Here is a 14,993-nt window from a genome sequence, read left to right on the forward strand (position 1 = left end):
TTGCACAACGTGGTGCTATGTTGAGATGAGACACACGCTGTATAATGAGCGTGGGGTCTGTTACTACTGGGGATTTGGACTCGGTCCATCCCGTTTGATGACTTTACTATACTTTTGACTGAGACTTAATTAATATCATTATATTATGGGCTAGTTGCCATGTTTGGGGCATTGTGCCGATCTGTAGAACCCTTAGGGGGCATTTGTATTGGTTGACCTCACTTTTCTTGTCGAAATCATACCCTCAGTCATGTTCTTAACTGATAAGCATAATATGAACCAGCTTTAGAAATTGTTAAATCCTAATGAGAGTAATGTGTGGGTTGAGAACCCCGTCTTATCTTAGTATGCCCGAGAGGCCAAGTCTATAGTGACTGAGAGGGGTTGAGAACCCCATTGTAAGGGTATTTGATATGCTATGGATCGGGCTGCACGCCGCAGCAGTATATATATTTATGCGGATCGGACTGCACACCGCAGTAGTATATTATATGGATCGGACTGCACGCCGCAATAGTATATTATATGGATCGGACTGCACGCCACAGTAGTATATTATATGGATCGGACTGCACGCCGCAGTAGTATTTTATATGGATCGGACTGCACGCCGCAGTAGTATATTATATGGATCGGACTACACGCCGCAGTAGTATATTATATGGGTCGAACTTCGGGTTGCACGCCGCAGCATATACTATATGGATCGGGCTGCACGCCGCAGCAGTATATATATATATATATGGATCGGGCTGCGCGCCACAGTAGTATACTAAGGATCGGGCTGCACGTCGCAGCAGTACAAATATGAATTCGGTTATCGTGAGGAGTAAATGAAATGAATACTGGCTTAAAGGACTTTTAACTGACTTCTTCATTCAGTTGTTGTTTTTGATATTCTCACTGTTTTAATATAGAACTGCGTAGTGTTTTACGAGTTTTATTTTTGTCAGTCATTATTTATTGCTATTACTCACTGAGTTGGAGTACTCACTTTACTTCCTGCACCATGTGTGCAGATACAGGTATCCCGGAGGCATAATTTGAGCCTTCTGCTACTGTTTAGCTTATTCCGGAGTCATCGAGGTAGCTGCATGGCGTCCGCAGGACCCGATTTCTCCCCTTATCCCCTTTATTATCTGCATTCTAGACAACTCTATGTATAGGTTGCTACACAGACTTGTATTAGAGGCTCTTGGGACACCAGATCGGCGGGATTTATATCGATATTTTATGGATTTTCCGTACTGTTTATCTATTAATACAGAGTTATAATCATGTTAATTTGGCAATAAATCCTATTAATTGGTAATGAATTCTACATAAAGGATTGTGAGTGACGAATTGGTCGGGCTTGCCTAACATCGTGTTGGGTGCCATCACGACCGGAGATTGGGGTCGTGACAAGTTGGTATCAGAGCCTAGGTTACTAGGTCTCGCGAGTCTTGAGCTGGTTTAGTAGAGTCTCGCAGATCGGTACGGAGACGTCTGTACTTATCCTCGGTAGGCTGCAAAACCTGTTAGGAAAATTCCACATTCTTGAAATTCTTGTCGTGCGAACTTGTTGATCCGAATACTAAATTTCTCTTTATTCCATTCCCTCACAGATGGTGAGGACTCGAGATACCGGATGTACCGGACGACCACCAGTACCACCTACTGAGGCTACTAGAGGCCATGGACGCGGTTGTGGTCGTAGTAGAGGCAGAGCAGCAGGGGCAGCACTTGTGGATCCTTTAATTGCCCCAACTCAGGACCAGACTCCAGCAGCACCAGTACAGGCACCAGCTATGCCCATTATAATACCGGGTCTCTAGGAGACATTGGCCCAGATATTGACAGTTTGTACGGGCCTGGCTCAGGTGGCTTCAGCCACCACAGTAGCAGCAGCTACTTCACAGGCCGGGGGAGGCAATCAGACCCCTGCTGCTTGCACACCTGAACAGGTAGTGCAGGGATTACAGACTCCAGAGGCACCTCCAGCTCAGCCAGTGGTACCCGTTCAGGAGTACAGGGTTCTAGTTATGCCAGACGATGAGCAGCGTCGTCTCGAGAGGTTTAGTAGACTTCAGCCTCCTTCTTTCAGTGGTGCTCAGGGCGAGGATGCCCAGGGTTTTCTCGACAAGTGTCAGCGTATGCTTCAGACAGCAGGGATTCTTGAGTCCAGCGGTGTGGATTTTACTACATTTCAGTTTACTGGAGCGGCCTTCACTTGGTAGGAGGCATATGAGCGGCATAGGCCGGCAGGTGCAGCACTTTTGACTTGCCAGGAGTTCTCCACTCTCTTCTTAGAAAAGTGGATACCGCAGTCTCAGAGGGAGGAGCTGCGTAGAGAGTTTGAGTGGCTTTGCCAGGGAGATATGACTGTGTCTCAGTATGAGGCGAGAATTTCTGAGTTGGCTCGTTATGCCTCATGGATAGTTCAGACTGATCGGGATAGGATTAAGAGGTTCGTGGATGGTCTTAATTATCACCTTCGTATTCTGATGACTCGAGAAAAAGCTATGGGTATTTCCTTTGAGGATATACTTGATATTGCTCGTGATATTGAGACGGCTCACCGACAGGAGAGAGAGGAGAGGGAGGCCAAGAGGCCTCGAGGTTCTGGCAGTTTCAGTGGCGCTCCTTCGAGGGGCCAGTTCCAGTAGGGTCGGGGTCATTCTTTCAGGCCCGCTCAGTCAGCTCGACCTGAGTACCGAGGTGGATCTTCTGGTCGTGTTATCAAGGTTCTCAGCAGAGTCAGCCATCTCTCAGCACTCTTCCAACACAGAGTTCGTCTCGTGCTCCATCTGCTCAGGGTTCTTCCAGGACGAGTGCATCAGCTAGCCACTCTAGCACGAGGGGCTCCCTTCAGTACCAGTTCCCAGCACCCGGGAGTTACTATGAGTGTGGAGAGTTAGGGCATATGCGGAAGGAGTGTCCTCACCGTGCTACTAGCTCATCTCAGCAGAGGGGTCAGCCCTCGACTTCTGCTCCAGTTATTTTACCACCCGCCCAGCCAGCTAGGGGTGGAGGTCAGGCAGCCAGGGGTCGCCCTAGAGGGGGAGGTCGATCGGGGGGCGGTCAGACCCGTTTCTATGCACTCCCAGGCAGACTCGACACCATTGCTTCGGATGCTGTCATTACAGGTATTATTTCAGTCTGCCACAGGGATGTCTCAGTTTTATTTGATCCCGGTTCCACCTATTCCTATGTGTCTTCATATTTTGCTCATCATTTGGGTACGACCCGAGGATGTATTGCATTACCTGTTCATGTATATACCCCGGTGGGTGATACCATTGTTGTAGACCATGTATATCGGTCGTGTTTGATGACTATTGGGGGTCTGGAGACCCGAGTTGATTTACTATTGTTGAGCATGGTGGACTTTGATGTTATTCTGAGCATGAATTGGCTATATACGTGTCATGCTATTCTTAATTGTCATGCTAAGACAGTCACTTTGGCTATACTGGGTGTTCCGAGGATCGAGTGGCGTGGCGTGACTGACTATTTGCCTAGCAGGGTGATTTCTTTTCTAAAGGCCCAGCGTATGGTTGGGAAAGGTTGTCTATCATATTTGGCTCTTGTGAAGGATGTTGGAGCTGAGACTCCTAGCATTGATTCGGTTCCAGTTGTGAGGGAGTTTCCCGATGTGTTTCCTGCAAACCTGTCGGGCATGCCACCGGACAGGGACATTGATTTTGGTATTGACCTGGTGTCGGGCACTCAGCCTATTCCATATCGTATGGCACTAGCAGAGTTGAAAGAACTAAAGGATCAACTTCAGGAACTCTTGGATAAGGGGTTCATTCAACCTAGTGTGTCACCGTGGGGTGCACCGGTTCTATTTGTGAAAAAGAAGGATGGCACAATGAGAATGTGCATTGACTACAGGCAATTGAACAAAGTAACAGTGAAGAACAAGTATCCCCTACCCTGTATCGATGATTTATTTGACCAGCTTCAGGGGGCAAGGGTATTCTCCAAAATTGATCTTCGTTCAGGCTATCACCAGTTGAAGATCAAGGATTCAGATATCAGGAAGACAGCTTTTAGGACTAGATATGGGCACTATGAGTTTCTTGTTATGTCCTTCGGGCTGACTAATGCCCTAGCCGCGTTCATGTATTTGATGAACAATGTGTTTCAGCCATATCTGGATTCGTTCGTGATTGTTTTTTATTGATGATATATTGGTGTACTCGCATAGCCAGGAGGAGCACGCACAACATTTGCGAGTGGTATTATAGAGATTGAGGGAGGAGAAGCTTTATGCAAAGTTCTCCAAGTGTGAGTTTTGTCTTGGTTCAGTGGCTTTATTAGGTCACGTGGTGTCTAGCGAGGGTATTAAGGTCGTCCTGAAGAAGATAGAGGCAGTACAGAGTTGGACCAGACCGACCTCAGCCACAAAGATTCGTAGTTTCCTCGGTTTGGCGGGTTATTATCGCCGGTTCGTTCAGGGTTTTTCATCTATTGCCTCGCCCTTGACCAAGTTGACGCAGAAGGGTGCTCCGTTTGTATGGACGGATGAGTGCGAGAAAAGCTTTCAGAATCTCAAGACAGTTTTGACCACAGCTCTAGTATTGGTGTTACCATCAGCTTCGGGTTCTTAAACCGTCTATTATGACGCTTCGAGAGTTGGGATTGGTTGTGTGTTGATGTAGGAGGGTAAAGTGATTGCATATGCTTCTCGTCAGTTGAAGCCCCACGAGAAGAACTACCCTGTTCATGATTTGGAGTTGGCTGCCATAGTTCATGCACTGAAGATTTGAAGGCATTACTTATATAGTGTATCTTGTGAGGTGTTCACCGATCATCGCAGTCTTCAACATTTGTTCAAGCAAAAGGATCTTAATTCGAGGCAGCGGAGGTGGCTTGAGTTGCTCAAGGATTATGATATTACCATTTTGTATCACTCTGGGAAGGCCAATGTGGTGGCCGATGCATTGAGCCGGAAGGCGGTTAGCATGGGGAGTTTGGCGTACATTCCAGTTGGGGAGAGGCCCTTTGTTGTTGATGTTCAGGCTTTGGCCAATCGGATGGTGAGATTAGACATTTCAGAGCCTAGTCGGGTGTTGGCTTGTGTGGTTTCTCGGTCTTCCTTGTATGACTGCATCAGAGAGCGCCAGTATGATGATCCACATTTGCTTGTCCTTAAGGACAGGGTTCAACATGATGATGCCAGGGATGTGACCATTGATGGTGATGGTGCTTTGAGGAGGCAGGTCCGGATTTGCATGCCCAATGTGGATGGGCTTCGGGAGTTGATATTGGAGGAGGCCAACAGCTCGCGATATTCCATCCATCCAGGTGTAGCGAAAATGTATCAGGATTTGAGGCAGCACTACTGGTGGAGAAGGATGAAAAAGGATATAGTAGGGTATGTGGCTCGGTGTCTCAATTGTCAGTAGGTAAAGTACGAGCATCAGAAACCGGGTGGCGTACTTCAGCGGATGATTATTCCTGAGTGGAAGTGGGAGAGAGTTACTATGGATTTTGTGAGTGGTCTTCCTCGGACTTTGAAAAAGTTTGATTCGATTTGGGTGGTTGTGGACAGGCTGACCAAGTCCGCGCACTTCATTCCAGTATGTACTACCTATTCTTTGGAGCGGCTGGCAGGGATCTTTATCCGGGAGATTATCCGATTGCATGGGGTTCCAGTGTCTATTATCTCAGATAGGGGTACTCAGTTCACTTCTCAGTTTTGGAGGACATTTCAGCGAGAGTTGGGTATGCAGGTGGAGTTGAGCACAGCGTTTCATCCTCAGACGTACAGACAATCCGAGCGCACCATTCAGATATTGGAGGACATGTTGTGCGCCTGTGTTATTGATTTCGAAGGTTCTTGGGATGAGTTTCTGCCGCTTGCAAAGTTTGCCTACAACAACAGCTATCAGTTCAGCATTCAGATGGCACCATATGAGGCCTTGTATGGGAGATGGTGTAGATCTCTAGTTGGTTGGATCGAGCCTGGCGAGGCTAGGATGTTGGGAGCAGACTTGGTTCAGAATGCCTTAGAGAAAGTGAAGGTGATTCAGGAAAGACTTCGTATAGCTTAGTCACGTCAGAAGAGTTATGCGGACCGGAAGGTTCGAGATGTGTCCTATATGGTTGGTGAGAAGGTCTTGCTGAAGGTTTCGCCCATGAAGGGTGTTATGAGATTTGGGAAGAAAGTCAAGTTGAGTCCGACGGTTCATTGGGCCATTTGAGATGCTTCGGAGGATTGGGTAGGTGGCTTATGAGCTTGCTTTTCCACCCAGCCTATCGAGTGTGCATCTGATATTCCATGTTTCTACGCTCCGGAAGTATGTTGGGGACCCGTCTCATGTGTTAGACTTCAGCATGGTCCGGTTGGATGATGATTTGACCTACGATGTGGAGCCAGTGGCTATTTTGGGTCGTCAGGTTTGGAGATTGAGATCAAAGGATATCGCTTCGGTGAAGGTGCAGTGGAGAGGTCAGCCCGTAGAGGAGGCTACCTGGGAGACCGAGCGGGACATGCGGAGAAGATATCCTCACCTGTTTGAGGCTCCAAGTATGTTTCTTGACCCGCTCGAGGACGAGCGTTTGTTTTAATTGGGGAGGATGTGATGACCCGGCCCGTCGTCATGTGAGTTACTTCCCCATTTCCCCCATTTTATGCTTCTTCATGTTTCGTTATCGGTATTCGGTGTTTTAGAGTTAAATCGGATTGGTTTTGATAGGAAATGAGACACTTAGTCTCTTTAAGGTAGGCTTATTTTGGAAAAAGTCAACCGGATGTTGACTATTGAGTTAGAGGGCTCGGATGTGATTTTCGATGATTCTGTTAGCTTCGGGGGTTGATATGTGGCTTAGGAGTGTGATCGGAATTGATTTTGGAGGTCCGGAGTAGAATTAGGCTTGAATTGGCGAAGTTAGTATTTTGGCGAATTCCGGTTGGTAGGTGAGATTTTGATACTGGGGTCGGAATGGAATTCCGAGAGTTGCAGTAGCTTCGTTAGGTGATTTTGGATGTGTGTGCAAAATTTCAGATCATTCGGAGGTGTCTTGGTCGGGTTTTTGATCAAATGCGTATTTTGGAAGTTTTTAAGAAATTTAGGCTTGAATCCGATGTAATTTGATGGTTTTGGTGTTGTTTGTGGTGTTTTGATGATTGAAACAAGTTTGAATGATGTTTTAGGATGGTTTGGCACTTTTGGTTGAGGTCCCGTGGGCCTCGGGGTGATTTCGGATGGTTAACGGGAATTCTTGAAGTTGGAAAATGCTGCAGAAATGCAGCAGACAGTGCAGAGCAATTTTGCTCTATGAGATTGCATAGCACAAAGGGCTGCGATCGCATAAAAGGATTTTAGGGGCTATTTGGTTGTTCAATGCGATCGCATGAAGGGGTTGCGATCGAGCAATGTTGTTTGGTAAGGCACTGTGATCGTATAGGGCCTGTTGCGATCGCATAGGGTAATTTGCGACCGTGGACTTTTTGGTCTATGCGATCGCAGGGGATTGAATGCGATCGCATAGAGTTAGCTACAGTGATCCGGGCAGAATATTAAAAACATTTCATCCGCGAACCAAACCCATTTTTGAACATCCTTGAGAGCTCTTGGACGAGGATTAAAGAGGGTTTCGATTGGTATTGATTGGAGGTGAGTCTTATGACCTAAAAACATCATTTAATTGTAGATTCAAAATCTAAATTCATGGAAATTTGATTTAAAAGGGAAGAATTAGGGCATGACTTTTTGAATGTAAATTTGGGGTTTGAGGGAGCATTTGATCTCGGATTTTGGTAAATTTGATACGTATAGACTCGTGGCGAGATAAGGAATCCGGTTATGTGAATTTTCTAATTTTTCGAGAAGTGGGTCCGGGGCTCGGGTTTTGCCACCTTCGTGATTTTCGATATTTTTCGAGTCTTTTCGATTGGGTTGTATTCCCTTAGCCTATTGTAACGTATTACTTGTGGTTTTGATCAGATTCGACGCTCGAAGAGGTTGATTTGCGAGGCAAGGGAGTAGCGAGCTAGGATTTCGGCCTGCTTGAGGTGAGTAATGGTTATAAATGATGTTCTGAAGATTTGAAACCCCGGATTTGCACAACGTGGTGCTATGTTGAGATGAGACACACGTTGTATGATGAGCGTGGGATCTGTTACTACTGGGGATTTGGACTCGATCCATCTTGTTTGATGACTTTACTGTACTTTTGACTGATACTTAATTAATATCATTATATTTTTGGCTAGTTGCCATATTTGGGGCCTTAGGGGGCATTTGTATTGGTTGACCTCACTTTTCTTGTCGAAATCATACCCTCAGTCATATTCTTAACTGATAAGCATAATATGAACCAGCTTTAGAAATTGTTAAATCCTAATGAGAGTAACGTGTGGGTTGAGAACCACATCTTATCTTAGTATGCCCGAGAGGCCAAGTCTATAGTGACTGAGAGGGGTCGAGAACCCCATTTTGAGGGTATTTGATATGCTATGGATCGGGCTGCACGCCCCAGCAGTATATATATTTATGCGGATCGGACTGCACGCCGCAATAGTATATTATACGGATCGGACTGCACACCGCAGTAGTTTATTGTATGGATCGGACTGCACGCCGCAGTAGTATATTATATGGGTCGGACTGCACACCGCAGTAGTATAGCGCTTGGGCTGAAGGAGCCCCTCCGGAGTCTGCACACCCCTAGTGAGCGCAGTCGACTATTCTTGGATCGGGCTGCACGCCGCAGCAGTATATATACATATATATGGATCGGGCTGCATATATATATATATATATATATATATGGATCGGGCTGCGCGCCGCAGCAGTATACTATATGGATCGGGTTGCACGCCGCAGCAGTACAAATATGAATTCGGTTATCGTGAGGAGTAAATGAAATGAATACTGGCTTAAAGGACTTTTAACTGACTTCTTCATTTAGTTGTTGTTTTTTATATTCTCACTGTTTTAATATAGAACTGCGTAGTGTTTTACGAGTTTTCTTTCTGTCAGTCATTATTTATTGCTATTACTCACTGAGTTGGAGTACTCACTTTACTCCCTGCACCATGTGTGCAGATACAGGTATCCCGGAGGCATAGTTTGAGCCTTTTGCTGCTATTCAGCTTATTCCGGAGTCATCGAGGTAGCTGCATGGCGTCCGCAGGACCTGATTTCTCCCCTTATCCCCTTTATTATCCACATTCTAGACAACTCTATGTATAGGTTGCTACACAGACTTGTATTAGAGGCTCTTGGCTCGTGACACCACATCGGCAGGATTTATATTGATATTTTATGGATTTTCCGTACTGTTTATCTATTGCTACAGAGTTATAATCACGTTAATTTGGAAATAAATCCTATTAGTTGGTAATGAATTCTACATAAGGGATTGTGAGTGACAAATTGGTCGGGCTTGCCTAGCATCGTGTTGGGCGCCGTCATGAACGGAGATTGGGGTCGTGACATTTAAATACCCAAAATTTATCAAAATGAATTATAGAAAATACTTAATAAATAAATAAAAATATTATTTATACATTGAAATGCTTGAAATAATAATTTTGTACTATAGAAATATAAAAATACTATTTTGACACAAATAACATAAATAGAGAGCCTTTGTATGTGAATATTGGCTATTATTGCAAAAAGAGATAAATAGCTTTAAAAATGCTAATGTAATTGCATGAAAAAAAATAAAAATATTTGAGACATATATTATAGGTGCAAAAAATAAATTTAGGTAACTAAGTCATCACGTAATAATTTAAAGGGATAATTAATAAATATTTATATAATTTAAATGCAAGAAAATTAATTTAAGAGCTCCAAAAATATGGAAAATTATTGGATATGCTTGTATAGATTTGTAAACTAAATAATAATTCATAAAATGCTATTTTGAAGGCATGTATATATTTTAAAAAAATATGAGGGAAAAATTGGGTAACAACATCATCAACATAGACTTGCACAATAAGCAGGTTCCTCCCCCGTTTCTTCAGAAATAGGGTGTTGTCGATTTTTTCTCTTGTAAAGCCATTTTCAAGGAGGAATTTGGACAAACTTTCATTACCATGCACGAGGGACCTACATCATCCCATATAATTCCTTCTCAAGTCTGAATACATGCTCAGGATGCTCATGACATTCAAAACCATGTGGTTGTTTGACAAAGACTCCTTCCTTTAGATATCCATTCAGAAATACACTTTTGACATCCATTTGGAACAATTTGAATTCCATATGAGATGCAAAGGCAATGAGGATTTTGATGGCTCTCATGCGAGCGACTGAAACAAAAGTTTCATCATAGTCGATCCCTTCTTCTTCATTGTAGCCTTGAACTACTAACCTTGCTTTTTTTCCTTGTTGTGTTCCCAAAATCATCAAGTTTGTTTCTGAACACCCACCTAGTTCCTATGACTATTCTGTCTGTAGGTCGAGGAACCAGGTGCCATACGTTGTTCCTCTCAAATTGATGGAGTTCATCTTGCATATTAGTAATCCGGTCAACATCTTTCAATGCTTCTTTGATATTTTTGGGCTCAATTTGAGAGAGGAAGGCTGAGAAGGCAAGTGAATTTCTTGGCTTTGATCTAGTTTGAATCCCTGAGTCAAGAGGAGTGATCACATTTTGAAGAGGGTGTGAACTTTTGTATATCCAGTTAGACACTTGAATCTCATTGTGAGAGGATCCAGGTTCCTCTGAATGAGATCCATTGTAGACATGAGTGCCACTTCTCAGATCAGCATCTGGGGTTCCTTGCACAGCATCAACAACTCTGTTCTCTACTCCAGTTATTGTTATTGAAGGACCAGGTTCCTCTACATCAGTTGGAAATTTAGCTGCACCATTGTCATTTGACTCCTTGACCTGACTCATCATGTCAGCCTTTCCATTTTCCATATCAACCTTATCATGTGAATCTTTTCCAAATAGATGGTGTGATTCGTCAAGATCACATGTATGCTTTCCTCAACACATTGAGTTCTTTTGTTGTACACCTTGTAAACTTTTCTTGAATAGCCAAGAAAGATTCCTTCATTACTTTTGGCATCAAATTTTCCCAATGCTTCCTTACCATTATTGAGGACGAAACATTTGCAGCCAAACGTCCTTAAGTATATTATCTTGGGTTTCCTCCCTTTCAGTAGTTCATATGGTATTTTGTTCAGGAGGGACCTAATCATGCACCTATTCACCAAGTAGCATGCCGTGTTGACTGCCTCTGCCCAGAAGCTTTTTGCAACACCAGTGTCAATCAGAATTGTCGCCATATCTTCAAGAGTACTATTTTTTTCTCCACAACACCGTTTTGTTGGGGTGTTCTTGGAGCTGAAAAATTATGACTTATACCATTTTCAGCACAGAATTCATCAAATTTTGCGGTGTCGAACTCTGTGCCATGATCAGATCTTATACTCACAACATTATGGCTCATATTTACTTGGATCTTTTTCACAAAAGCAGCAAATACTGGAAAGGTCTCGTCCTTGGTTCTGAGGAACAAGGTCCAGGTAAATCTGGAGTAGTCATTCATTATGACGAAAATGTACTTCTTTCCTCCTCTACTTGGCACTCTCATAGGTCCACATAGATCCATATGGAGGAGATTAAGTGGACTTGAGGTGCTTACTTCTTTTTTGGGTTTGAAGGGGGACCTAACTTGCTTTCTTTTTACACATGCATCACACACCTTGTGATCTTTGAAACTTGACTTAGGCAGCCCACGAACCAGGTCCTTCTTGACCAATTTGTTCAGTATAGTAAAACTTGCATGTCCCAATCTTCTATGCCACAGTTCAGCATCATCATCAACAACACTCTGACATGTGAGATCCCCATTGTGCAAGGACTCAAAATTAGCAACATAAATATTGTTGTATCTTTTTGCCATCAGGACCATTTCACGTGTCACGAGGTTTGTGACTGTGCAGATTTTTAACACAAATTCCACCTTATTTCCTTTGTCATAGATTTGAGAAATACCCAGTAGGCTATACTGCAAGTTGTTAACATAATACACATTTTCAATTGAGTGAGTAAGTGTCTTCCCAATTCTGCCTACTCTTGGAATGTATCTTTTTTTGCCATTGCAAAGGACTCCCTCCTTGCAGGGCTTTGAGTGAAAGAAAATCATTAGTGCTTCCGTTCATATGCTTAGAACAGCCACTATCCATATACCATCTTTGGCTGCTTCTTTTCACTTCTCCCTGCACAAGGAAATTAAGGATTAGACTTAGGAAACCAAACAAGTTTGGGTCCCTTGTAGTGAGAAAAAGGGTGAATCAAAGTTCTTTTTATCCAAGCAGACACCACACATTTTTTATTTGAGGGACCAGGTTCTTTAGCAGTAGTTACTTTTTCAGCAAAAACTTTGTTTGTCTATTGGGACTGAAGTCTAGCTTTACAGGTTTCTTTAAAATGTACAGTGTTACCACACTGAGTGCAAAGCCAGTTATCAGGAACAGTAACGTACTTGCTATGAGGGTTGTAAGAAGTCTTTTCCCTTTGAAACCTGATTCCCTGCTTGTTTCCCCTATTGTTCTTATACATATCAGTGATTGCATCAGAGGACCAGGTCCACTTAAGAGATTCTTAACTCTGCCTAGATCTTCCTGAAATTGTCTGTTTCTCTCAAGTTTTGTACACAGACTAGATTTTACTGATTTTAGCTCATTTTCAAGCCTAAGGTGTGCCTCACTTGCAACTTCCTTTCCCTTTTGAGTGTTTCCATGCCTTCTTTCCCTTTTTAGTTCCTCACTGGTTTCCTTTAGGTCCACAACTACGACCAACAAGTCATCTCTCTCATGATGTACGTTTGCAATTTTTTCAGTTAAGGCATCTTTTTCCTTTTTTAAAGTCTCAATGGTTTCTTTTAAATTGACCACTACGGCCACTAGATTACCTCTCTCGTGTTCTACTTCTCTTAGTCCCACAGTTAGCACATTTTTATCATTAATGAGATTGTGATTTGTATCAATTAGAACATTTGCCAAGGATATAAGCTTCTTTTGAGAGTAAGACTTCAAATTTCTTTGAACGTCCAGAAAGTTTACCTTATCGTCATCATCATCAGATTTTTCCATCAGGGCAAAGATAGAGTCATACTCAGTTGATTCACTTTCAACGGCCATCATAGAAATATCACCTTGTTCATCAACTCCTTCAGATTCACTTGAAGAATCTCCCCATGCAGCAAGAGCTTGTTTCACAATATTGTCAATAGCGTCTTTTCTCATGAATATTCTGTTAGGAATTGGGTTCCTCTTGACTGCTTTGTCAGTGTTGTGCTTGTGCTGATCCTTCTTGTGCAAGGGACAATCTTTGATGAAATGTCCTGGCTTTCCACATTTATGACACAAGTCATAGCCTTTTGGTCTGCTAGAGCTACCCCTTTTTGGAAGGCCTCCATTTCTGCGCACCATCTTCTGGAATCTTTTTGTTAGATACACCATGTCAGCATCCTTGCCACTTGAGTCATTATTGTCAGCCTTGAGGACCAGGTTCTTCTCCTTCTTCGGTTCTCTTCTTTCAAGGTCCTTCCTTTTCTTTATTTCATATGTCTTCAGATTTCCAATAGGTTCATCAATGGTCAACTTTTGCAAATACTTTGCCTATGTAATAACATTGACCTTGCTTTCCTAGGAACCAGGTAATACACTAAGTATTTTCCTGACAAGTTTGTTCCTTGGAATGATTTTTCCCAGAGAGTAAGCTCATTGGTGATGGACGTGAATCGAGTGTGCATGTCCTGAATGGACTCATCATCCTTCATCTTGAAGAGTTCATACTCAGTGGTGTGCATGTCGATCTTTGACTGCTTGACTTGAGTTGTTCCTTCGTATACCGTTTGGAGAGCTTCCCAGATCTCTTTGGCAGATTGGCAGGCGAAGATCTTGTTGTATTCGTCTGGTCCAATACCACAGATGAGGGTATTTTTTGCTCGGAAGTTATTCTCTATAGCTTTGCGGTCATCATCGGTGTACTCCTTCCTTATCTTGGGAATTGTCACTGCTGGTTTGCCAATGGTCTTCATAGGAACAAAGGGTCCATCACAAATAATATTTCAGAGCTCTGAATCTTAGCCATGATAAAATCATGCATCCTTGTCTTCCACCATCTGTAGTATTGGATATTGAATCTAGGTGGTCTGTAGGTAGATTGACCTTCTTCAAAGTTTGGTGGAGTAGCCATAAGGATCTTTTCTAGGTGTTAGCCTGATAGAAAGAACTTGCTCTAATACCAATTGATAGAAACTAAGGGTCCACCAAACTATATAGAGAACATGGTTCTCTATTAGTTCCCACAGAAAATACACACATCAGTAAGTAAATAACACAGTGGAGTTTTACGTGGAAAACTCCCAGCTCACGGGATTAAAAACTACGGCCTACACTCGTAGAAATTTCAACTTCACTACTAAGCAAACTTCATATTACAAACTATTGTAACCTAGGAATCAAACTCTTAATCTCTCACTTACTTGTAATAACTCTATTACAAGCCCCTTTGTAATAACTCTATTACAAAGCTTACAACTCGACTAACTCTAGCCAAGACACAAACACAAGGTTTATGATTTTACAAAAGGTTTCATACACAATGTTTCTAGCTAAGCTAAGTAGGAATTACAAGTAAATCACTTTAACAAAGGTGCAACACAACTAATGACATATAATAACTCAATGCAGGAAACTGGTCCTTTGTTATGTTGTTCTCTATGCTTTGAGCCCTAAAAGTCACTTGCAAGATCGCCACACACTTGAGAGGAAACTTGATTAATTCTGGAAATGTGCAAGTGTGTGTTTTTCCTTTTGCTTTACGTTAACATTACCCAAGTGATGTCACTTGGATGATGCAAGCATATTTGGTACAAGGGCATTCCCCATAAAGTGATTGTTGCATTGTTTGCCTTATTGCGTATGTGCAGAGGAACAGTTGCAGCAACTTTATAGTTGTAGGGAGTTGACTGGTATGGTCAGCAAGGGAACTGATGTCCATTTATTCCCTCTGTC

At 43.0% G+C, this 14,993-nt stretch overlaps 1 protein-coding gene across 1 annotated transcript; it reads right to left on the reverse strand.

The window, feature by feature from the left end:
• Positions 1-12,005: 12,005 nt before the first annotated feature.
• LOC142182112 (uncharacterized) lies at positions 12,006-14,014 on the reverse strand. Its single transcript, XM_075256064.1, has 3 exons — positions 13,628-14,014; positions 12,414-13,541; positions 12,006-12,188 (listed from the first exon to the last, which is right to left on the reverse strand). The coding sequence occupies exons 1-3, from the start codon at positions 14,012-14,014 to the stop codon at positions 12,006-12,008; spliced, it is 1,698 nt and encodes a 565-aa protein (XP_075112165.1).
• Positions 14,015-14,993: the final 979 nt, after the last annotated feature.

Source organism: Nicotiana tabacum, chromosome 6 (genome assembly GCF_000715075.1).
Source record: "Nicotiana tabacum cultivar K326 chromosome 6, ASM71507v2, whole genome shotgun sequence".
In the NCBI taxonomy this organism is placed as follows: domain Eukaryota; kingdom Viridiplantae; phylum Streptophyta; class Magnoliopsida; order Solanales; family Solanaceae; genus Nicotiana; species Nicotiana tabacum.

Bases quoted from the DNA above. Each gene is read 5' to 3' on its own strand.
- LOC142182112 (XM_075256064.1), bottom strand. From the start codon at position 14,014: ATGAAGACCATTGGCAAACCAGCAGTGACAATTCCCAAGATAAGGAAG. The intron at 13,542-13,627 runs GTTCCTAGGAAA...GGAAATCTGAAG, and splicing joins AATACTTAGTGTATTACCTG to ACATATGAAATAAAGAAAAG. The intron at 12,189-12,413 runs GTAACACTGTAC...TTCCTTGTGCAG, and splicing joins CTGGCTTTGCACTCAGTGTG to GGAGAAGTGAAAAGAAGCAG.